This window comes from Hemitrygon akajei, chromosome 24 (genome assembly GCF_048418815.1).
Source record: "Hemitrygon akajei chromosome 24, sHemAka1.3, whole genome shotgun sequence".
Classification (NCBI taxonomy): domain Eukaryota; kingdom Metazoa; phylum Chordata; class Chondrichthyes; order Myliobatiformes; family Dasyatidae; genus Hemitrygon; species Hemitrygon akajei.
In genome coordinates this window covers 27,210,484-27,235,224 of record NC_133147.1, presented here as the reverse complement: position 1 = coordinate 27,235,224, position 24,741 = coordinate 27,210,484, and the positions used below count along the sequence as shown (strand labels likewise).

The window sequence follows — 24,741 nt, the reverse complement described above, 5'->3', positions numbered from 1 at the left end:
CCGTCTTCCTGTTCAAACCCCTCCCTCACCCCCTCCCTATCTCTGTGAACCCCTTCACTCCCTGTCCTCCTGTTCAAACCCCTCCCTATCTCTGTGAACCCTACACTCCCCGTCGTCCTGTTCAAACCCCTCCCTATCTCTGTGAACCCTACACTCCCTGTCCTCCTGTTCAAACCCCTCACTATCTCTGTAACCCCTACACTCCCTGTCCTCCTGTTCAAACCCCTCCCTATCTCTGTGAACCCTACACTCCCTGTCCTCCTGTTTAAACCCCTCCTTCTCCCCCTCCCTATCTCTGTAACCCCTACACTCCCCGTCCTCCTGTTCAAACCCCTCCCTATCTCTGTAACCCTACACTCCCCGTCCTCCTGTTCAAACCCCTCCCTATCTCTGTAACCCCTACACTCTCCGTCCTCCTGTACAAACCCCTCCCTCACCCCCTCCCTATCTCTGTAACCCCTACACTCTCAGTCCTCCGGTACAAACCCCTCCCTCACCCCCTCCCTATCTCTGTAACCCCTACACTCCCTGTCCTCCTGTTCAAACCCCTCCCTATCTCTGTGAACCCTACACTCCCCGTCGTCCTGTTCAAACCCCTCCCTATCTCTGTGAACCCTACACTCCCTGTCCTCCTGTTCAAACCCCTCACTATCTCTGTAACCCCTACACTCCCTGTCCTCCTGTTCAAACCCCTCCCTATCTCTGTGAACCCTACACTCCCTGTCCTCCTGTTTAAACCCCTCCTTCTCCTCCTCCCTATCTCTGTAACCCCTACACTCCCCGTCCTCCTGTTCAAACCCCTCCCTATCTCTGTAACCCTACACTCCCCGTCCTCCTGTTCAAACCCCTCCCTATCTCTGTAACCCCTACACTCCCCGTCCTCCTGTTCAAACCACTCCCTCACCCCCACCCTATCTCTGTAACCCCTACACTCCCCGTCCTCCTGTACAAACCCCTCCCTATCTCTGTGAACCCCTACACTCCCTGTCCTCCTGTTCAAACCACTCCCTCACCCCCTCCCTATCTCTGTAACCCCTACACTCCCCGTCCTCCTGTTCAAACCCTTCCCTCACCCCTTCCCTATCTCTGTAACCCCTACACTCCCCGTCCTGTTCAAACCCCTCCCTCACCCCCTCCCTATCTCTGTAACCCCTACACTCCCTGTCCTCCTGTTCAAACCCCTCCCTCACCCCCTCCCTATCTCAGTAACCCCTACACTCCCTGTCTTCCTGTTCAAACCCCTCCCTCACCCCCTCCCTATCTCTGTGAACCCCTACACTCCCTGTCCTCCTGTTCAAACCCCTCCCTATCTCTGTGAACCCTACACTCCCCGTCGTCCTGTTCAAACCCCTCCCTATCTCTGTGAACCCTACACTCCCTGTCCTCCTGTTCAAACCCCTCACTATCTCTGTAACCCCTACACTCCCTGTCCTCCTGTTCAAACCCCTCCATATCTCTGTGAACCCTACACTCCCTGTCCTCCTGTTTAAACCCCTCCTTCTCCCCCTCCCTATCTCTGTAACCCCTACACTCCCCGTCCTCCTGTTCAAACCCCTCCCTATCTCTGTAACCCTACACTCCCCGTCCTCCTGTTCAAACCCCTCCCTATCTCTGTAACCCCTACACTCTCCATCCTCCTGTACAAACCCCTCCCTCACTCCCTCCCTATCTCTGTAACCCCTACACTCTCCGTCCTCCTGTACAAACCCCTCCCTCACCCCCTCCCTATCTCTGTAACCCCTACACTCCCTGTCCTCCTGTTCAAACCCCTCCCTATCTCTGTGAACCCTACACTCCCCGTCGTCCTGTTCAAACCCCTCCCTATCTCTGTGAACCCTACACTCCCTGTCCTCCTGTTCAAACCCCTCACTATCTCTGTAACCCCTACACTCCCTGTCCTCCTGTTCAAACCCCTCCCTATCTCTGTGAACCCTACACTCCCTGTCCTCCTGTTTAAACCCCTCCTTCTCCCCCTCCCTATCTCTGTAACCCCTACACTCCCCGTCCTCCTGTTCAAACCCCTCCCTATCTCTGTAACCCTACACTCCCCGTCCTCCTGTTCAAACCCCTCCCTATCTCTGTAACCCCTACACTCTCCGCCCTCCTGTACAAACCCCTCCCTCACCCCCTCCCTATCTCTGTAACCCCTACACTCCCCGTCCTCCTGTTCAAACCCCTCCCTATCTCTGTAAACCCTACACTCCCCGTCCTCCTGTTCAAACCCCTCCCTCACCCCCTCCCTATCTCTGTAACCCCTACACTCCCCGTCCTCCTGTTCCAACCCCTCCGTATCTCTGTAACCCCTACACTCCCCGTCCTCCTGTTCAAACCCCTCCCTCACCCGCTCCCTATCTCTGTAACCCCTACACTCCCCGTCCTCCTGTTCAAACCCCTCCCTCACCCCCTCACTAACTCTGTAACCCCTACACTCCCCATCCTCCTGTTCAAACCCCTCCCTCACCCTCTCCCTATCTCTGTAACCCCTACACTCCCCGTCCTCCTGTTCAAACCCTTCCCTCACCACTCCCTATCTCTGTAACCCCTACACTCCCCGTCCTCCTGTTCAAACCCCTCCTTCACCCCCTCGCTATCTCTGTAACCCCTACACTCCCCGTCCTCCAATTCAAACCCCTCCCTCACCCCTCGCTATTTCTGTAACACCTACACTCCCCGTCCTCCTGTTCAAACCCATCCCACACCCCCTCCCTATCTCTGTAACCCCTACACTCCCCGTCCTCCTGTTCAAACCCCTCCCTCACCCCCTCGCTATCTCTGTAACCCCTACACTCCCCGTCCTCCTGTTCAAACCCATCCCACACCCCCTCCCTATCTCTGTAACCCCTACACTCCCCGTCCTCCTGTTCAAACCCCTCCCTCACCCCCTCCCTATCTCTGTAACCCCTACACTCCCCGTCCTACTGTTCAAACCTCTCCCTCACCCCTTCCCTATCTCTGTAACCCCTACACTCCCTGTCCTCCTGTTCAAACCCCTCACTCACCCCATCCCTATCTCTGTAACCCCTACACTCCCCGTCCTCTTGTTCAAACCCCTCCCTATCTCTGTAACCCCTACACTCCCCGTCCTCCTGTTCAAACCCCTCCCTCACCCCCTCCCTATCTCTGTAACCCCTACACTCCCCGTCCTCCTGTTCAAACCCCTCCCTCACCCCCTCGCTATCTCTGTAACCCCTACACTCCCCGTCCTCCTGTTCAAACCCATCCCACACCCCCTCCCTATCTCTGTAACCCCTACACTCCCCGTCCTCCTGTTCAAACCCCTCCCTCACCCCCTCCCTATCTCTGTAACACCTACACTCCCCGTCCTCCTGTTCAAACCCCTCCCTCACCCCCTCGCTATCTCTGTAACCCCTACACTCCCCGTCCTCCTGTTCAAACCCCTCCCTCACCCCCTCGCTATCTCTGTAACCTCTACACTCCCCGTCCTCCTGTTCAAACCTCTCCCTCACCCCCTCGCTATCTCTGTAACCCCTACACTCCCCGTCCTCCTGTTCAAACCCCTCCCTATCTCTGTAACCCCTACACTCCCCGTCCTCCTGTTCAAACCACTCCCTCACCCCCTCCCTATCTCTGTAACCCCTACACTCCCCGTCCTCCTGTTCAAACCCCTCCCCTCACCCCCTCGCTATCTCTGTAACCCCTACACTCCCCGTCCTCCTGTTCAAACCCCTCCCTCACCCCCTCGCTATCTCTGTAACCTCTACACTCCCCGTCCTCCTGTTCAAACCTCTCCCTCACCCCCTCGCTATCTCTGTAACCCCTACACTCCCCGTCCTCCTGTTCAAACCCCTCCCTATCTCTGTAACCCCTACACTCCCCGTCCTCCTGTTCAAACCCCTCCCACACCCCCTCGCTATCTCTGTAACCTCTACACTCCCCGTCCTCCTGTTCAAACCCCTCCATCACCCCCTCGCTATCTCTGTAACCTCTACACTCCCCGTCCTCCTGTTCAAACCTCTCCCTCACCCCCTCGCTATCTCTGTAACCCCTACACTCCCCGTCCTCCTGTTCAAACCCCTCCCTATCTCTGTAACCCCTACACTCCCCGTCCTCCTGTTCAAACCCCTCCCTATCTATGTAACCCCTACACTCCCCGTCCTCCTGTTCAAACCCCTCCCTCACCCCCTCGCTATCTCTGTAACCTCTACACTCCCCGTCCTCCTGTTCAAACCTCTCCCTCACCCCCTCGCTATCTCTGTAACCCCTACACTCCCCGTCCTCCTGTTCAAACCCCTCCCTATCTCTGTAACCCCTACACTCCCCGTCCTCCTGTTCAAACCACTCCCTCACCCCCTCCCTATCTCTGTAACCCCTACACTCCCCGTCCTCCTGTTCAAACCCCTCCCTCACCCCCTCCCTATCTCTGTAACCTCTACACTCCCCGTCCTCCTGTTCAAACCTCTCCCTCACCCCCTCGCTATCTCTGTAACCCCTACACTCCCCATCCTCCTGTTCAAACCCCTCCCTATCTCTGTAACCCCTACACTCCCCGTCCTCCTGTTCAAACCCCTCCCTCACCCCCTCGCTATCTCTGTAACCCCTACACTCCCCGTCCTCCTGTTCAAACCCCTCCCTCACCCCCCTCGCTATCTCTGTAACCTCTACACTCCCCGTCCTCCTGTTCAAACCTCTCCCTCACCCCCTCGCTATCTCTGTAACCCCTACACTCCCCGTCCTCCTGTTCAAACCCCTCCCTCACCCCCTCGCTCTCTCTGTAACCTCTACACTCCCCGTCCTCCTGTTCAAACCCCTCCATCACCCCCTCGCTATCTCTGTAACCTCTACACTCCCCGTCCTCCTGTTCAAACCTCTCCCTCACCCCCTCGCTATCTCTGTAACCCCTACACTCCCCGTCCTCCTGTTCAAACCCCTCCCTCACCCCCTCGCTATCTCTGTAACCTCTACACTCCCCGTCCTCCTGTTCAAACCTCTCCCTCACCCCCTCGCTATCTCTGTAACCCCTACACTCCCCGTCCTCCTGTTCAAACCCCTCCCTATCTCTGTAACCCCTACACTCCCCGTCCTCCTGTTCAAACCACTCCCTCACCCCCTCCCTATCTCTGTAACCCCTACACTCCCCGTCCTCCTGTTCAAACCCCTCCCTCACCCCCTCGCTATCTCTGTAACCTCTACACTCCCCGTCCTCCTGTTCAAACCTCACCCTCACCCCCTCGCTATCTCTGTAACCCCTACACTCCCCGTCCTCCTGTTCAAACCCCTCCCTATCTCTGTAACCCCTACACTCCCCCGTCCTCCTGTTCAAACCACTCCCTCACCCCCTCCCTATCTCTGTAACCCCTACACTCCCCGTCCTCCTGTTCAAACCCCTCCCTCACCCCCTCGCTATCTCTGTAACCCCTACACTCCCCGTCCTCCTGTTCAAACCCCTCCCTCACCCCCTCGCTATCTCTGTAACCTCTACACTCCCCGTCCTCCTGTTCAAACCTCTCCCTCACCCCCTCGCTATCTCTGTAACCCCTACACTCCCCGTCCTCCTGTTCAAACCCCTCCCTATCTCTGTAACCCCTACACTCCCCGTCCTCCTGTTCAAACCACTCCCTCACCCCCTCCCTATCTCTGTAACCCCTACACTCCCCGTCCTCCTGTTCAAACCCCTCCCTATCTCTGTAACCCCTACACTTCCCGTCCTCCTGTTCAAACCCCTCCCTATCTCTGTAACCCCTACACTCCCCGTCCTCCTGTTCAAACCACTCCCTCACCCCCTCCCTATCTCTGTAACCCCTACACTCCCCGTCCTCCTGTACAAACCCCTCCCTATCTCTGTGAACCCCTACACTCTCCGTCCTCCTGTTCAAACCACTCCCTCACCCCCTCCCTATCTCTGTAACCCCTACACTCCCCGTCCTCCTGTTCAAACCCTTCCCTCACCCCTTCCCTATCTCTGTAACCCCTACACTCCCCGTCCTGTTCAAACCCCTCCCTCACCCCCTCCCTATCTCTGTAACCCCTACACTCCCTGTCCTCCTGTTCAAACCCCTCCCTCACCCCCTCCCTATCTCTGTAACCCCTACACTCCCCGTCCTCCTGTTCAAACCGCTCCCTATCTCTGTAACCCCTACACTCCCCGTCCTCCTGTTCAAACCCCTCCCTCACCCCCTCCCTATCTCTGTAACCCCTACACTCCCCGTCTTCCTGTTCAAACCCCTCCCTATCTCTGTGAACCCCTACACTCCCTGTCCTCCTGTTTATACCCCTCCCTCACCTCCTCCCTATCTCAGTAACCCCTACACTCCCCGTCTTCCTGTTCAAACCCCTCCCTCACCCCCTCCCTATCTCTGTGAACCCCTACACTCCCTGTCCTCCTGTTCAAACCCCTCCCTATCTCTGTGAACCCTACACTCCCCGTCGTCCTGTTCAAACCCCTCCCTATCTCTGTGAACCCTACACTCCCTGTCCTCCTGTTCAAACCCCTCACTATCTCTGTAACCCCTACACTCCGTCCTCCTGTTCAAACCCCTCCCTATCTCTGTGAACCCTACACTCCCTGTCCTCCTGTTTAAACCCCTCCTTCTCCCCCTCCCTATCTCTGTAACCCCTACACTCCCCGTCCTCCTGTTCAAACCCCTCCCTATCTCTGTAACCCTACACTCCCCGTCCTCCTGTTCAAACCCCTCCCTATCTCTGTAACCCCTACACTCTCCGTCCTCCTGTACAAACCCCTCCCTCACCCCCTCCCTATCTCTGTAACCCCTACACTCTCCGTCCTCCTGTACAAACCCCTCCCTCACCCCCTCCCTATCTCTGTAACCCCTACACTCCCTGTCCTCCTGTTCAAACCCCTCCCTATCTCTGTGAACCCTACACTCCCCGTCGTCCTGTTCAAACCCCTCCCTATCTCTGTGAACCCTACACTCCCTGTCCTCCTGTTCAAACCCCTCACTATCTCTGTAACCCCTACACTCCCTGTCCTCCTGTTCAAACCCCTCCCTATCTCTGTGAACCCTACACTCCCTGTCCTCCTGTTCAAACCCCTCCCTATCTCTGTAACCCTACACTCCCCGTCCTCCTGTTCAAACCCCTCCCTATCTCTGTAACCCCTACACTCTCCGTCCTCCTGTACAAACCCCTCCCTCACCCCCTCCCTATCTCTGTAACCCCTACACTCCCCGTCCTCCTGTTCAAACCCCTCCCTATCTCTGTAACCCCTACACTCCCCGTCCTCCTGTTCAAACCCTTCCCTCACCCCCTCCCTATCTCTGTAACCCCTACACTCCCCATCCTCCTGTTCAAATCCCTCCCTCACCCCTCCCTATCTCTGTAACCCCTACACTCCCCATCCTCCTGTTCCAACCCCTCCCTCACCCCCTCCCTATCTCTGTAACCCCTACACTCCCCATCCTCCTGTTCAAACCCCTCCCTCACCCCTCCCTATCTCTGTAACCCCTACACTCCCCATCCTCCTGTTCCAACCCCTCCCTCACCCCCTCCCTATCTCTGTAACCGCTACACTCCCCGTCCTCCTGTTCCAACCCCTCCCTCACCCCCTCCCTATCTCTGTAACCCTACACTCCCCGTCCTCCTGTTCTCCCCCTCCCTCAGGCCTCGCCCCTCCCTATCTCTGTAACCCCTACACTCCCCGTCCTCCTGTTCAAACCCCTCCCTCACCCCCTCCCTATCTCTGTAACCCCTACACTCCCCATCCTCCTGTTCAAACCCCTCCCTATCTCTGTATCCCCTACACTCCCCGTCCTCCTGTTCAAACCCCTCCCTATCTCTGTAACCCTACACTTCCCGTCCTCCTGTTCACCCCCTCCCTCAGGCCTCGCCTCTCCCTATCTCTGTAACCCCTACACTCCCCGTCCTCCTGTTCACCCCCCTCCCTCAGGCCTCGCCCCTCCCCTCCCAGTGACGACCCGGAGACCAGACAGTTAATGTTGACACTTTATTTTGTTATGGAGCTCGATCTGTGCATCTTGTCCCCCCGGACGGTCGGAGTCCAGGGCGAGGGAAGAGTCTGTTGGTGGGGAAGTAGGGTGTCAGGGGTAGGAGGGGATGTCGAGGATCCCTCTCTCTTCCTTGTGATGCCTCGGATTTGTGTTGTGGGAGGAGGGGGCTATTGTTCACCCCTCCCCTGACGGAACCGAGAACCCCGGTTCCTGGCGTCACACACAGGCCCCCGTGGGCCGTCCCGTGGGGAAGGGACACTCGCTCCCGGCTCCTGGTGGTGGGCCTTTAGCCAAAGAGAAGGATGGGGGCAAAGGGGGCGGGAGGGAGGGGGAGGAGAGGGTGGAGTCTGTTCCCGGGGCTGAGTCCTCAGGTGGCGGTGGGCAATAGGAACCCGGCGGTACACTCGGACTTGTTCTTCCCCTCCCCTCAGGGGGACGGAGTGGGGGGAGGTGACGGGGAGGCGACCCCGGGGAGACATCCCCTCAGAGTGAGGGAGCACCCGGTGGACACACCCACCGTCCCAGAGTCGACCTCCCTCCTCACCCGGATGAGGAGTGTGGGGCGAGGATGAATCCTCTTCCTCAGAGGTGGGAGGGTGGGATCCCGATGGGAGAGTGGGAGGGTGTGGGGGCGAGGCTGAGGAGGGGGAGGGGAGGGGCAACCGGCTGGTTGGAGGTGTGGTTCCCTCATGGGGAGGGAGAGCCCGATGGAGGCGGGGGTTGGGGACCAGGTGGATGGTGGGCGGAGGAGTGTATTCCTCACCCGACCCTTCCTGCTCACTCTCTTCCTCCTCGCCCACAGAGGTAGGAGGGCGGGAATCCTGCTGAACGACGGAGGGGCAGGGGGAAGTGGAGGATGAAGGAGAGGGGGAGGCGGAGGGTGAGGAGGCAAGAGACTGGGAGGGGACAGACGAGACGAGGGAAGGTGTGGGCCGGGAGATGAGGGAGGGGGGTGGGGCGGGTGGAGGCGAGGGAGTAGGAACGCCGGGAGAGGAGGCTGGGTGCGGTACGGGTAGAGTCGAGGGAGAGGGAGGGTTGGGGAGAGACGAGGGAGTTGGTGGCACGAGCGCGGAGGGATGGGGAAGGGCGGGAGGAGCGGTAGGAGGGGGAGGAGTGGTAATCCCGAGGGTAGTGAGGAAGAGAGGGGGTGGGGGAGGGAGGGTCCGTCTCCATCTCCTCCTGGTCGCTGCCTCCATTGTAGGCCACACTGCCGAGTGAGGTGGGGGGGCTCGGGGAGACACAGGGAGGGGCAGGCTGCCCCTGGCAGGCAGGGGGGCAGAGGCGAGTGCAGGGGCGGGAGCGAGAGTCGCCTCTCAGCCCCTTTTTGGGCTCTGCCTCCTCGGGGTCGGCGAGGGAGTGTGTTGGGGTGGGCGTCCCCCGCGGTGGATCTCCTCCGCTCAGGCCGCGGCTCGCCTGGGGCAAAGGGGAGGGGCCGGGGGAGAGGCAGGAGGGCAGCGAGGGAGGGGCTGGCGCAGGCTCGCCTGAGGGTAGAGGAGGAAGAGGGAGTAGGGGGAGGGAGGGGAGTGAGGAGGGAAGGGATAGGATGGAGGTAGGGAGGAGAGAGAAAAAAATGAAACATGATTCAGTTTGTGTCATGGTAGAAGACAACACCCCCATCTCCACTTGACCCCCTGAACACACCCTTGATCTACCTACACCACTCCCCTACACCAAAACCAGCCCTCGACACGCACCCCCTTCCCAGGATACAAGAGCTTCGGGCGAGACCGATGTGTGGGGCCACGAGGCCGCACAGGATCAGGGAAAAGTTGCAGGAAGTTGTGAACTCAGCACTGGCCTCCCCAGCATCGAGCACACCTTCGAAAGGTGATGCCTCGAAAAGTCAGCATCCGTCACTGCGGACGCCCCTCACCCAGGACCAGCCCTCGTCTCATTGCTGCCTCACGGAGGGGGGACAGGAACAGCTCCATCCCCTCGTAGTGGGGAATGAACCGACCAACTCTTCCTCAGTATTTCCCTCCTCGCTGCCTGTTCAGCTTATACATGTATATATTTATTATATTCTTATTTGTAATTGACTTTGAACTTCAAACAGCAAGCAGGAGGCTTTTAAGAGATCAAGAACACCATGGTCCCATGAGAATGAGGGGGTAAACCGGACACGTTAGGAAACCTTGGCTGACAAGAGATATCGCGTCTGGCCAATGGGAGATATTGAGCCCCTGGCCAATGGGAGATATCGAGCCCCTGGCCGACTGGAGATATCGAGTCTGGGCCGACGGGAGATATCGAGTCTCTGGCCAATGGGAGATATCGAGTCTGGGCCGATGAGAGATATCGAGCCTTGGCCGACGGGAGATATCGAGTCTCTGGCCAATGGGAGATATCGAGTCTGGGCCGATGAGAGATATCGAGCCTTGGCCGACGGGAGATATCGAGTCTGGGCAATTGGAAATATCGAGTCCCTGGCCGACGGGAGATATCGAGTCCCTGGACGACGGGAGATATCGAGTCTGGGTAACGGGAGATATCGAGCCCTGGCCGACGGGAGATATCGAGTCTGGGTAACGGGAGATATCGAGCCCCTGGCCAATGAGAGATATCGAGTCTGGGTAACGGGAGATATCGAGCCCCTGGCCAATGAGAGATATCGAGTCTGGGTAACGGGAGATATCGAGCCCCTGGCCGACGGGAGATATCGAGTCTGGGTAACGGGAGATATCGAGTCTCTGGCCGACGGATACAACAGCTGCTGTATTTCGTTCGCAGTTTGAGGATCGGTCACTAAAGACTCACAGATTTCTGCAGAGGTACTGTGGGGAGCGTTCTGAATGGCTGCATCACCGTCTGGGACAGATGGGCCATTGCACAGGATCGGACAAAGGTGCAGAAAGATGTAAACTCAATCAACTCTGCCGCGCGCACAGGCCTCCCCAGCCTCGAAAAGATCATTAAATGGGGATGCCTCAAATGGTGGCACACATCATCCCCACACCCAGGAGAGGACTTTGTCACATTCGGGGACGAGGGACAGGAGCCTGAAGACACACACACAATGATTCAGAAACAGCTTCATCCCCTCCGCCATCAGATTTCTGAATGAACAGTGAACCTGTGAATCCTTACTCAATATTTTCCCTCTCTTTTTCCTCTAATTATTTAATTTATTTTATATACACTTTCTGTAATTTGTAGTGTTTAATAGCTGGTATTGCAATGTCATTCAGCCATAAAACAACAATTTTGAACATATACTGGTGATATTAAATCCAATTCTGACTTTTTAACTGAATCTGAGATCAATCGAATCCTTTCCTCTTACATAACCCTCCTCTTTTCAATCTTCCAGTGTCTCTCTGAAACTTTCTCAAATATCCGGTGTGTCAGCCTCTGGGAGCACATTCAACACACCCAGCACGGTTGTATTTTCAAAAAATCTACCTGTTCTTTCCTCCAAACACCTCAAAATTTTGCCCCCTTGTATTGGCCATTTTTGCCCCGGGAAAAGGTCTCGGGCTGTCCACTCTGTCTCTGCCTCTGATCATCTTGTACACGTCTGTCAAGTCACCTCTCATCCTCCTTCACCCCAGACAGAGATGCCCCAGCTCACTCAAATTTTCCTCATTAGACACACTCTCTAATCTGGGCAGTATCCTGGTAAATCTCCTCTGCACTCTCTCGAAAGCTCCCACATCCTCCCTGTAAGGAAGTGACCAGAACTGAGCACAAAACTCCAAGTGTTTTCCAGCCAGAGTTTTGTCGAGCTGCAACATCATCTCGTGGCTCTGGTCTGATGAAGCCCAACACACCAAACAGCTTCTTAGCCACCCCATCATCTAGCACTGCAATTTTCAGGGTTCTACGCATGAGGACCCAACATCCCTCTGTTCCTTCACGCTGCTAAGAGTCCTGCCTTCAGATTTGACCTTCCAGAGTGAATCACTTCACACTTTTCCAGCTTGAACTCCATCTGCCTCTTCTCAGCCCAGCTCTGCATCCTGTCAATGTCCTGTTGTAACCGACGACAACCTTCTACACTGACCACAACACCAACTTTCCATGAACCTCACACCCGATCACACCACACAATCTCAGTGAGCTTGCAGACAACATGAAATGAGGTGACATTGGTGGCGAAGATTAATATTGTGGATGACTGGGGAGCTGTGTAATTCAGGGAGGGCAAATGGATCTCAGTCCACAGACTCCTGAGGTCCTACGTCTGACACCGCTCCTGTACTGACCCCTGAGGTCCCACGTCTGACACCCCTCCTGTACTGACCCCTGAGGTCCCATGTCTGACATCTCTCCTGTACTGACCCCTGAGGTCCTACGTTTAACACCTCTCCTGTACTGACCCCTGAGATCCCACATCTGACACCTCTCCTGTACTGACCCCTGAGGTCCTACGTCTGACACCTCTCCTGTACTGACCCCTGAGGTCCCACGTCTAACACCTCTCCTGTACTGACCCCTGAGGTCCGTTGACACCTCCCCTGTTCTGCCCCTTGAACACAGCGATCTGCACACCCCTCCAAATCTCTTGCCGTACAATTGGCATCAGCACAGCAGCACCTCTACTTCCTGCAGAGGTTTGGCATGGCATCTAAAACTTTGACAAAGTTTTACAGATGTGTGGTGGAGAGTGACAAAGTTTTACAGATGTGTGGTGGAGAGTGACAGTTTTACAGATGTGTGGTGGAGAGTGACAACGTTTTACAGATGTGTGGTGGAGAGTGACAAAGTTTTACAGATGTGTGGTGGAGAGTGACAAAGTTTTACAGATGTGTGGTGGAGAGTGACAGTTTTACAGATGAGTGGTGGAGAGTGACAACATTTTACAGATGTGTGGTGGAGAGTGACAACGTTTTACAGATGTGTGGTGGAGAGTGACAGTTTTACAGATGAGTGGTGGAGAGTGACAACGTTTTACAGATGTGTGGTGGAGAGTGACAACGTTTTACAGATGTGTGGTGGTGATTGTGCTGATTGGCTGCGTTACAGCCTGGTATGGAAACACCAATGTCTTTGAGTGGAAAATCCTCCAACAGGTAGTGGATTTGGCCCAGTACATCAGGGGCAAAACCCTCCCAACCATTCAGCACATCTACAGGAAAGATTGCTGTAGGAAAGCAGCATCCATCATCAGAGATCCCCACCACCCAGGCCAGGCTCTCTTCTCACTGCTGCCATCAGGTAGAAGGTACAGGAGCCTCAGGACTCGCACCTCCAGGTTCAAGAACAGTTACTACCCCTCAACCATCAGGCTCTCGAACAAAAAGGGATAGCTACACTCACTTGCCTCATCATTGAAATGTTTCTACAACCAATGATCTCACGTTAGGAACTCTTTATCTCATTATTTCATTATTTATTTCTGATTTTTTTTTTTTTTGCATTTGTTGTCTTCTGCTCTCTGGTTGATCTTTCATTGGGTTATAGTTACTATTCCATAGATTTGTTCAGTATGCCCACAGGAAAACAAATCTCAGGGTTGTAGACAGTGAGATATATATACTTTGTACTGCTCCCAAAAAATTCCACAATTCAACCTTCCTGTCCTCCACCCCCACCCCACCCCACTGCTCCACTGTGGGAGAGGGTTCTCTAACAGAGGGATATATCAGTTGTCCCAAACAAGAGAAAATCTGCAGATGCTGGAAATCCAAAGCAAAACACACAATGCGGGAGGAACTCAGCAGACCAGGCAGCATCTATACAGTCGACGGTTTGAGCCGAGACCCTTCAACAGGACTGAACTTCTGTCCCGCTGAAACATCGACTGTTCTCTTTTCCACAGACGCTGCCTGGCCTGCTGAGTTCCTCCAGCATTTTGTGTGACACACCCGTTGTACCTGTTGAGGAATCTCAGAGAGAGATCTCTTGATTTAACACCTTGAGGGAGTGGAACCTCAAGGGGAGGGATGAGGAATCTCGTGGAGGACTGATGTGATCAGCTGCATTTACGCCCCCCTCCACCTCCCCAGGACTTACCTGCTGCGGCTCCCATAAGGAGCGAGGACTCCAGCCTCAGGAATCCCCTACCTGCGGAGGAACACAGACCCTCAGTCAGTGTATGACTCCCTCACCAACCCCTTGCCAAGGGAGGGAGTGTGCCTCACAACTCACACAGACCCCTCGCTTGTTTGTAAAACCTCCAACTCACTCACTCCCTCCTACAACCCTCTGTTATTCCCTCTCATTTCCACAGTTCCTCATCTGCCCTCTCTCTCTCTGTAGTGAGTGTCTATGGATAGCATTCCCGTCTCCGTCTCCCCCCCACTTCTCACTATCGTTTACTTCCTCTATTTCCCTTTCTCCCTCTCATTTTCCCTTTCTCCCTCCCCCCTCTATTCTCCTCTCCCTCTCTCTCCCTTTCTCTCACTCTTCATCCCCTCTCTCTTCCACATTCTTCCTCTCTTCCTTCCTCTGCCACTATTCCCCCTCTCCCTCTCCCCATTCTTTCTCCCTCCCCTCTATTTCTACCCCATTCTCACTCCCCTCTATATCTCTCTCTCACCATTCTCCCTCCCCTCTATTTCTACCCCATTCTCACTCCCCCCCCTCTCTCTCTCTGTCCCTTTCCCATTCTCCCTGTCACTCTTCATCCCCCTCTCTCTTCCACATTCTTCCTCTCTTCCTTCCTCTCCCTCTCCATTTTCCTCTCCCATTCTTTCTCCTGTTTCTCTGCCACTATTCCCCCTCTCCCTCTCCCCATTCTTTCTCCCTCCCCTCTATTTCTACCCCATTCTCACTCCCCTCTATATCTCTCTCTCACCATTCTCCCTCCCCTCTCTCTCTCTCTTTACCCCATTCTGCCTCTCCGCCCCCCAGGACAGAGGGAAATGGTGATGGATCCACGGTGCAGATTTTGCCCTTTCACCATGACGTTGCTTCCAAGTCAACACTCACGTTCTCTCTGAACCATCTTGCGTTTATGACCAATGGCTGCGATCGGGAACTTGGAATAAACCTGTAGAATGAAGAGTCACAGGTCACAAAGAGAGCTGGAACTCACTCACTCACTCACTCACTCTCTCTCTCTCTCTCTCTCCCTCTCGCCCTCTCTCTCTCTCTCTCTCTCTCTCTCTCTCTCTCTCTCTCTCTCTCTCTCTCACACACACACACAGTCGGAGAGGGGAGGGTGAGGGTGTGGGGGAAGGGGAGGGGAGAATGGGTAATCTGGGGGGTGTTGACTATTGAAGACTCTCACCATGAGAATGGTGTTAATGATGATGATAACGAGGATAACAGAGCCAAAGGAAGCGAGGAGGATCTGCCCGAGGTACTCGCAGCATTCTGCTCCCTCTGACACCCTCGAACAGGGGTTCCCTGCCTCACCCACCACTATGTTTCTCCACGACAGGAGTAGAGCCATTGGGAGGAGGGGGTGAGAGCCCTGTTGAGGCTTCTCCTCCTCCTCTGTCACAATCCTGAGGTGCTCTCTCTCCTTCTCTCCGACTCTCTCACTCACAGTCTCAACGGCCTCTCTCTCCTCCTGCCTTTGCTCGCTCTCTCAGTCGCGGGCTTGAGGCTCTCTCAGTCCTGATGTTCTGTCTCTCCACCTCCCGTCTCCCTCTCCCTCACTTTCCCTCACAGGTCTCGATGCTCTCTTTCCCCACAGCAGACCCTCTCTTCCGTTCCCTCTCTCTCTGTCTCTGACCCGACTGAGGTGGGGTCTGACCCTGGCAGGGTCCAGGCAATGTCTGCCCTTCCCCCGTCCCCTCAGGGCCCTCACTGACAGGGAGGCATTGTGACCCGGGCCAGACTGGGGAGGGTTGTTTGTGATGTGGGTGAGGGGTGGGAGGAGGGGCGTGGGGGAGGGAGGGGAGGGGGAGGAGGTATTTGGGGAGGAGAGGAAGAGCGGATGGGCTCGGGGGAGGAGGAGCACAAGGTAGTGGAGGGAATGGGAGAGGGGAAGGAAAGGAGGGAGGGGAGAAACATAGAAAACCTACAGCACAATACAGGCCCTTCGGCCCACAAAGTTGTGCTGAACGTGTCCCTACCTTAGAAATCACTAGGCTTACCTATAGCCCTCTATTTTTCTAAGCTCCATGTACCTATCTAAAAGTCTCTTAAAAGACCCTATCGTATCCACCTCCACCACCGTTACCAGCAGCCCATTCCACACACTCACCACTCTCTGAGTAAAAAACTTACCCCCGACATCTCCTCTGTACCTACTCCCAGCACCTTAAACCTGTGTCCTCTTGACAGTGAGTAGACGAACTGTATGAGGTGGAGGGTAACTGCGTGGCTGAGTGATTGGAGCAGGGGGCAGGGATTCAGATTTCTGGATCATTGGGATCTCTTTTGGGGCAGGCGTGACCTGTACAAAAAGGACGGGTTGCATTTGAATCCCAGCGGGACCAATATCCTGACAGGGAGGTTTGCTAAGGCTATTGGGGAGAGTTTAAACTAGAATTGCTCGCGGGGGGGGGGGGGGGGAACCGAACTGAAGAGATGGAGGAAGGGGCGGTTGGCTCACAAATAGAGAAAGCTTGGAGACAGTGCGAGAGGGAGGATAGGCAGGTGATAGGGAAGGGATGTGCTCAGACTGATGGTTTGTGATGTGTCTATTTTAATGCAAGGAGTATTCTGAACAAAGCAGATGAGCTTAGAGCATGGATCAGTACTTGGAGCTACGATGTTGTGGCCATTACAGAGACTTGGATGGCTCAGGGGCAGGAATGGTTACTTCAAGTACCGGGCTTTAGATATTTCACAAAGGACAGGGAGGGAGGCAAAAGAGGTGGGGGATGGCACTGCTGATCAGAGATAGTGTCACGGCTGCAGAAAAGGAGAAAGACATGGAGGGATTGTCCACGGAGTCTCTGTGGATGGAGTTAGAAACAGGAAGGGGTCAATAACTCTACTGGGTGTTTTTTCTCTTTCAATCTTTTTATTAATATTTAGAATATTATGAATGAGATACAATTCAAATAATGGTAAGGGATTACAAATATATAGACTCCCATTATACATAAAGAAATACATAAACAATGAATACAGGATAAGTAAGTTTCCCAAAACATAAACCATATAGTATATATATGAACAAGGTAAGTTTAGATATTCCATAATATATAGTATAAAAAAGAGAAAAAAAATCTATCTAAGAAAGTTAGCTAATCTACTAATCTAGTATCAAGAAAAAGAAAAAAAAAACAAAGAAAAAAAATAAAAAAAACTTTTAAAAAAGAGAAAAAAAGGGCTGTTCATAGTATCTCACGAGTATACATAAACATCAATGACGTCAACTCCGATCCTCTCAACATACATACGATTAAAGCTGAAAAAAAACCGATAAGCCTGGCACAGGGCCATTACATCATATGAAAATATTGAATAAATGGTCTCCATATCTTTTCAAATTTAATAGAAGTATCAAATACAGCACTTCTAATTTTTTCTAAATTTAGACATAACATAGTTTGAGAAAGCCAATGAAATACCGTGGGAGGATTAATTTCCTTCCAATTCAACAAAATAGATCTTCTAGCCATCAAAGTGAGAAAAGCAATCATTCGACAGGCGGAAGGAGATAAGTGAAGTAAGTCCATCATCGGTAAACCAAAAATTGCGGTAATAGGATGGGGTTGTAAATCAATGTTCAATACCGCCGAAATAATATCAAAAATATCTTTCCAATATTTTCTCAAAAGTGGACATGACCAAAACATATGAGTTAAAGAAGCGATTTCTAATTGACATCTGTCACAAATAGGGTTTATATGAGAATAAAAATGAGCTAATTTATCCTTGGACATATGGGCCCTATGTACAACCTTAAATTGTAATAATGAATGTTTGGCACATATAGATGATGTATTAACTAATTTAAGAATTCTATCCCAATTCTCAATAGGAATAATAAGATTAAGTTCTCTTTCCCAATCATTTTTGGTCTTATCAAAGGTCACTGAACGTATCTTCATAATTATATTATAAAGTTTTGATATAAGCCCTTTTTGAAAAGGGTTTAATTCAAACAAACTTTCCAAAGTATCTGAAGACAGAGAATTTGGGAATGAAGGAAGTACCGTACTTAAAAAATGCCTAACCTGTAAGTATCTAAAAAAATGAAATCTAGGCAAATTATATTTATTAGCTAGTTGCTCAAAGGACATAAAACAGTTGTCCAAAAATAAGTCGGAAAATCTTAATAATCCCTTAGTTTTCCAAGCCAAAAAAGCATGATCTATAATTGAGGGGTGGATAAAACAATTAGATACAATAGGACTATTTAACACGAATTGAGTCAACCCGAAAAATTTCCGAAATTGAAACCATATACGTAAGGTATATTTAACTATCGGGTTGTCAATTCGCTTCGGCAATTTAGAAAGAGCAAAAGGGAGAGATGTCCCTAAGATAGAACCCAGAGCATAAGCAGAAACCGATTTGGTTTCCAAACTCACCCAATGGGGGCCAAAAGGACCATCCCATTCTTTCAACCAACATATCAAATATCTAATATTAACTGCCCAATAATAAAATCTGAAATTAGGTAATGCCAACCCACCATCCTTCTTTGTCTTCTGTAAGTATATTTTACCTAACCTGGGATTTTTATTCTGCCATATATATGAAGAAATTTTTGAATCAACATTAGTAAAAAAGGATTTCGGAATAAAAATTGGTACCCGCTTGAAAAACATATAAAAATTTAGGTAAAATAACCATCTTAATAGCATTAATCCTACATATCAGAGATAAAGATAATGGTGACCACTTAGTAAACAAACCTTTAATCTGATCAATTAAGGGTAAAAAATTAAACCGAAATAATTCTTTATGGTTTTTGGTAATTTTAATCCCTAAATAAGTAAAAGAATCATTAGCTAATTTAAAAGGTAAAATACCATAATTTGGGACCTGTCTATTCAAAGGAAACAATTCACTCTTATTAAGATTTAACTTATACCCAGAAAACTCACTAAATTGAGCCAACAATGATAAGACTGCTGGAATAGATTTCTCAGGATTAGAGATGAATAATAATAAATCGTCTGCATATAAAGATACCTTATGAATATCTGTTCCACGATTAATACCCAAAATATCCTGTGATTCTCTGATGGCAATTGCCAAAGGTTCTAAAGCGATGTTAAATAGTAATGGACTAAGAGGACAACCTTGTCTAGTGCCCCGAAATAAACGAAAAAATGGAGATCTTTGATTATTAGTAAACACCGAGGCTACTGGAGTTTGATATATCAGTTTAATCCAAGAAATGAAGGTCGGACTGAAATTAAACTTCTCCAACACATAAAATAAGTAAGGCCATTCAACTCTATCAAATGCTTTTTCTGCATCTAATGATATAACACATTCTGAAGTATTATGTGAAGGAGTATAAACAATATTCAATAATCTCCTAACATTGAAAAAAGAATAGCGATTTTTAATAAAACCGGTTTGGTCTTCCGAAATAATTTGGGGTAATACCTTCTCCAACCTAGAAGCCAGCAACTTGGAAAAAATCTTAGAATCCACATTCAATAAAGATATTGGTCTGTAGGATGCACAATCAGTAGGGTCTTTATCTTTCTTCAGTATTAAAGAAATGGAAGCTCTATAAAAAGATTGTGGCAACTTCCTCAATCTAATTGCTTCTTCAAAAACCTTGCATAGCCAAGGAGATAGAGTATCAGAAAAACATTTAAAAAATTCTACTGTATACCCATCTGGACCTGGTGCTTTCCCAGAATTCATTGAGGAAATAACCCCTTTAATTTCCGCATCCGTAAACGGAGTATCTATTACTGAAAGATCATCAGATGATAGTTTTGGAAAATTCAATTTCCCGAGAAAATCACACATGGTATTATGATCCTGAGGGAATTCAGATTTATACAGGGAGGTATAAAAGTCTTGAAAAGACTTATTTATGTCATCATGGTTAACTGTCAAATCCCCATTCTGCTGTCGAACCTTAGTAATCTGGCGTTTAACTGAAACATTCTTCAGCTGACTAGCTAACAGTTTTCCTGATTTATCACTATGTATATAGAAATCAGATCTGGTTTTCATTAATTGATTTTCTATCGGAGATGTAAGTAATAAACTATGTTCCATTTGAAGTTCAACCCTTTGTTTATAAAGTTCCATGCTAGGAGTAGTCGAATATTTCTTGTCAATCTCTTTAATTTTATCAACCAGTAAAAGAGTTTCCTTCTTAATGCGTTTTCTCAGACCAGCAGAATACGAGATAATCTGTCCACGTATATACGCTTTTAAAGTGTCCCAAAGTGTTCCGCATGAGATATCCTCCGTGGAATTAGTTGAAAAGAAGAAATCAATCTGTTCCTTCATAAATTTAATAAAGTCCGGTTCTTGCAATAAGGTAGAGTCAAATCGCCATTGTCTAGCATTTAAAGCTGTATCCGTAAGATTAATAGAAAGTTTTAATGGAGCATGGTCAGAAATAGCTATAATATCATAATTACAACCAATTACCGATGGAATAAAACAAGAGTCAATAAAAAAATAATCAATTCTCGAATAGGAGTGATAAACATGTGAGAAAAAAGAAAACTCTTTGTCATTAGGATGACGAAATCTCCAAATATCAAAAACTCCATTATCAGTCAAAAAGGAATTAATACAAGTGGCCGACTTATTGGGTAAAGTCTGAATAGGTGTAGATTTGTCCATCAAAGGAATTAAACAACAATTAAAGTCACCACCCATTATTAACTTATATTCATTTAAATTAGGTAAAAAAGTAAATAAGGACTTAAAAAAGTCAGGACAATCCACATTCGGGGCATAAACATTAACCATAGCAACCTTTTTATTACCGAGTAAACCCGTAATTAACAAAAATCTACCATTCGGATCCGAAAGGATATCGTGTTGAACAAATGCAATAGAGGAGTCAATAAAAATTGAAACTCCCTTAACTTTGGCATTCGAATTCGAATGATACTGTTGACCCCGCCAAGACCTAAAAAAGCGATATTTGTCCTCCTTCCTCACATGAGTTTCTTGTACAAAAATAATATGAGCATTAAGTCTTTGGAATACTTTGAAAATCTTCTTTCGTTTAATCGGATGGTTTAAATGGGTGTTTTTTATAGGCCACCCAATAGTAACAGGGACATCGAGAAGCAGATAGGGAGACAGGTTATGGAGACGTGTAATGATAACAGGGTTGTTGTGATGAGGGATTTTAATTTCCCGAATGTCGATTGGCATCTCCCTAGAGCAAGGGGTTTAGATGGGGTGGAGTTTGTTAGGTGTGTTCAAGAAGGTTTCCTGACACAATATGTAGATAAGCTTATAAGAGGAGAGGTGGTTCTTGATCTGCTATTGGGTAAAGAGCCTGGTCAGGTGTCAGATCTCTCAGTGGGAGAGCATTTTGGAGACTGTGATCACAATTCTATCTCCATTACCAGAACATTGGAGCGGGATGGGGACAGACAAGTTAGGAAAGTGTTTAATTGGAATAAGGGGAAATATGAAAATATCAGGCAGGAACTTTGTAGCACAAATTGGGAACAGATGTTCTCAGGGAAATGTACGGAAGAAATGTGGGAAATGACCAGGGAATATTGTGTAGATACGTCCCAATGAGACAGGGAAAGGATGGTAGGGTACAGGAACTGTGGTGTACAAAAGCTGTTGAAAACTTAATCAAGAAGAAAGGAAAAGCTTACAAAAGATTCAAAAAACTAAGTACTGATAGAGATCTAGAAGATTATAAGGCTAGCAGGAAGGAACTTAAGATTGAAATGAGGAGAGCCAGAAGGGACCATGAGAAGGCCTTGGTGAGCAGAATTGAGGAAAACCCCAAGACATTCTACAGTATGTGAAGAGCACGAGGATAAGACATGAGAGAATTGGACCAATCAAGTGTGACAGTGGAAAAGTGTTAATGGAACTGGAGGAGATAGCAGAGGTACTTAATGAATACTTTGCTTCAGCATTCACTATGGAAAAGGATCTTGACGATTGTAGGGATGACTTACAGTGGACTGAAAAGCTTGAGCATATAGATGTTAAGAAAGAAGATGTGCTGGAGCTTTTGAAAAGCATCGATTTGAATAAGTCTCTGGGACCGGATGAGATGTACCCCAGGGTACTGAGGGAGGTGAGGGAGGAGATTGCTGAGCCTCTGGCAATGATCTTTGTATCATCAGTGGGAAAGAGGGAGGTTCCGGAGGATTGGAGAGTTGCAGATGTTGTTCCCTTATTAAAGAAAGGGAGTAGAGAGCCCAGGAAATTATAGACCGGTGAGTCTTACTTCAGTGGTTGGTAAGTTGATGGAAAAGATCACGAGAGGCAGGATTTATGAACATTTAGAGAGGCAAAATATGATTAGGAATAGTCAGCATGGCTTTGTGAAAGGCAGGTTGTGCCTAATGAGCCTGATTGAACTTTTTGAGGATGTGACTAAACACATTGATGAAGGTTGAGCAGTAGATGTAGTGTATATACAAGGCATTTGACAAGGTACCCCATGCAAGGCTTATTGAGAAAGTAAGGAGGCATGGGATCCAAGGGGACATTGCTTTGTGGATCCAGAACTGGCTTGCTCACAGAAGGAAAAGAGTGGTCGTAGACGGTTTATATTCTGCATGGAGGTCGGTGAACAGTTGTGTACCTCAGGGATCTGTTCTGGGACCCCCTGCTCTTCTCCATGATTTTTATAAATGACCTGGATGAGGAAGTGGAGGGATGGCTAGTATATTTGCTGATGACACAAAGGTTAGGGCTGTTGTACATAGTGTGGAGGGCTGTCAGAGGTTACAGCGGGACATTGATAGGATGCAAAACTGGGCTGAGAAGTGGCAGATGGAGTTCAACCCAGATAAGTGTGAGGTGGTTTATTTTGGTAGGTCAAATATGATGGCAGAATATAGTATTAATGGTAAGACTCTTGGCAGTGTGGAGGATCAGAGGGATCTTGGGGTCCGAGTCCATAGGACGCTCAAAGCAGCTGCGCAGGTTGACTCTGTGGTTTAGAAGGCCACATTGGCCTTCAACAACCATGAGATTGAGTTAAGGGGCCGAGAGGTGATGTTGCAGCTATAAAGGACCCTGGTCAGACCCCACTTGGAGTACTGTGCTCAATTCTGGTCAGCTCACTACAGGAACAATGTGGAAACTATAGAAAGGGTGCAGAAGAGATTTACAAGGCATTGGGGAGCATGCTGTATGACAATAGGTTGTGTGAACTTGGCCTTTTCTCCTTGGAGCAACGGAGGATGAGAGGTGACCTGAGAGAGGTGTATAAGATGATGAGAGGCATTGATCGTGTGGATAGTCAGAGGCTTTTCCCCGGGGCTGAAATGGCTAGCACAATAGGGCGCAGTTTTAAGGTGCTTGGAAGTAGGTACAGAGGAGATGTTTCTAAGCTGCTGTAAAAAGCCTTCTTGTTAGCCTTCTCTCTTGCGATCTGATTTTCCCAATCCCCTTGCATATTGAAGTCCCCATTACGATTGTGACATTACCCTTATTATATGCCTTTTCCAGCTCCCTTTGCAATCTCAACCCCACATCTTGGCTACTATTTGGAGGCCCGTATATGATTCCCTTCACTGTTTTTGTCACTCTTGCAGTTTCTTAACTCTACCCATAAAGACTCAGCATTCTCTGACCCGCTGTCACCTCTTTCCAAAGATGTAATTCCACCTCTTACCAACGGAGCCACACCTCCGCCTTTGCCTGCCCGTCTGTCCTTTCCATCCTCTGATGTTACGCTCCCGACTCTGGCCTTCTTTCAGCCGCGACTCAGTGACGCCCACGATGTCAGACTGACCCGTGTCCCATGGCGTCACGAGTTCTTCCGGCTCATTCTGAATGCTTCGTGCTCCTTCAGTCCTGCATTCTTCACCCTTCGAATTTTGCCTTCGTGGTTCAATTTAACTCATTGTGCTGTCTGCATTTAGAAACATAGAAATCCTACAGCACAATACAGGCCCTTCAGCCCGCAAAGCTCTGCCGAAGATGTCCTCACCGTAGAAATTACCGAGGATTGAGACTCCGCCTACTGTCTAATGGAGTGACCACAGATCTGTGTGGCTGCAATTAGTTCTTCCTTTTCCCCAGTTGAATTTTTAACTTTTATTTGTCGGATCTTAGAGGGGTAGAGTTGTTACTACGTCACAATCTTTAAGAAGTGGAAAGCAGCTTCCTGAACCCAGCAATGGACAGGGGAATAAAATCAGAGGAAGCACCTGCTTGGGCTGAGCATCTAGAACATTCGCTGATGGGTCTCGATAAAAACATGGACAACAACACGGTAAAACTGGATGCTACCTCTTCTGAGATGAAGTCGTTACGAGGGAGTTTTCAATTTGTGCAGGAAAATATTATTTCCCTGAATTCTGAACTTGGAGGCGAAGCGTCAAATCGCGGAGATTTCAGCTCGCTTTGGAAAAGTTTCAAGATGAGATTATCGATTTGGAAGCAAGATCTCGTCGGAATAATATTCGAATTGTTGGATCGAAGGAAGGATCTGAGACTGGAGATTTATTTCAACTAACTTGTTTCAATCTCTGTTTCCAGGTATTTTACCTCAACCTCCCGACATCGAAAGAGCGCATAGAATTTTCACTTGGAAATCTCGGGACCCGGATAAACCAAGGTCAGTTATGGTCTGATTCCTTCGTTTCAAAGTTAAAGACCAATTCATGAAATATGCAAGGAAACACAGTTTTTAAATTTAAAGGTTCCGAGATTCGTTTCTGTGAAGATTATCCACGGGAAGTTATGGACCTGCGGTTTAAATTCGTTCCAACCATGAAGATATCCTATGATAAGGGATTATTAGCATCACTTCAATATCCAGCTCGATTAAAATTATTTCCCAAAGATTCAACTCCGTGTGTTTTTCTGGACCCCA

The 24,741-nt window shown here is 49.7% G+C and overlaps 1 protein-coding gene across 1 annotated transcript; it reads right to left on the bottom strand.

Annotated features, from left to right (window-relative positions):
* Positions 1 to 7,927: 7,927 nt before the first annotated feature.
* On the bottom strand, positions 7,928 to 23,717 carry LOC140715598 (uncharacterized). Its single transcript, XM_073027965.1, has 4 exons — positions 23,536 to 23,717; positions 14,799 to 14,859; positions 13,881 to 13,931; positions 7,928 to 9,406 (listed from the first exon to the last, which is right to left on the bottom strand). Exons 2-4 carry the CDS (start codon positions 14,812 to 14,814, stop codon positions 8,703 to 8,705), a joined length of 771 nt encoding a protein of 256 aa, XP_072884066.1. The 5' UTR covers positions 14,815 to 14,859; positions 23,536 to 23,717; the 3' UTR covers positions 7,928 to 8,702.
* Positions 23,718 to 24,741: the final 1,024 nt, after the last annotated feature.

Bases quoted from the DNA above. Each gene is read 5' to 3' on its own strand.
- LOC140715598 (XM_073027965.1), bottom strand. The intron at 9,407-13,880 runs GTAAGTCCTGGG...CTCTACCCTCAG, and splicing joins CCTTATGGGAGCCGCAGCAG to GCGAGCCTGCGCCAGCCCCT.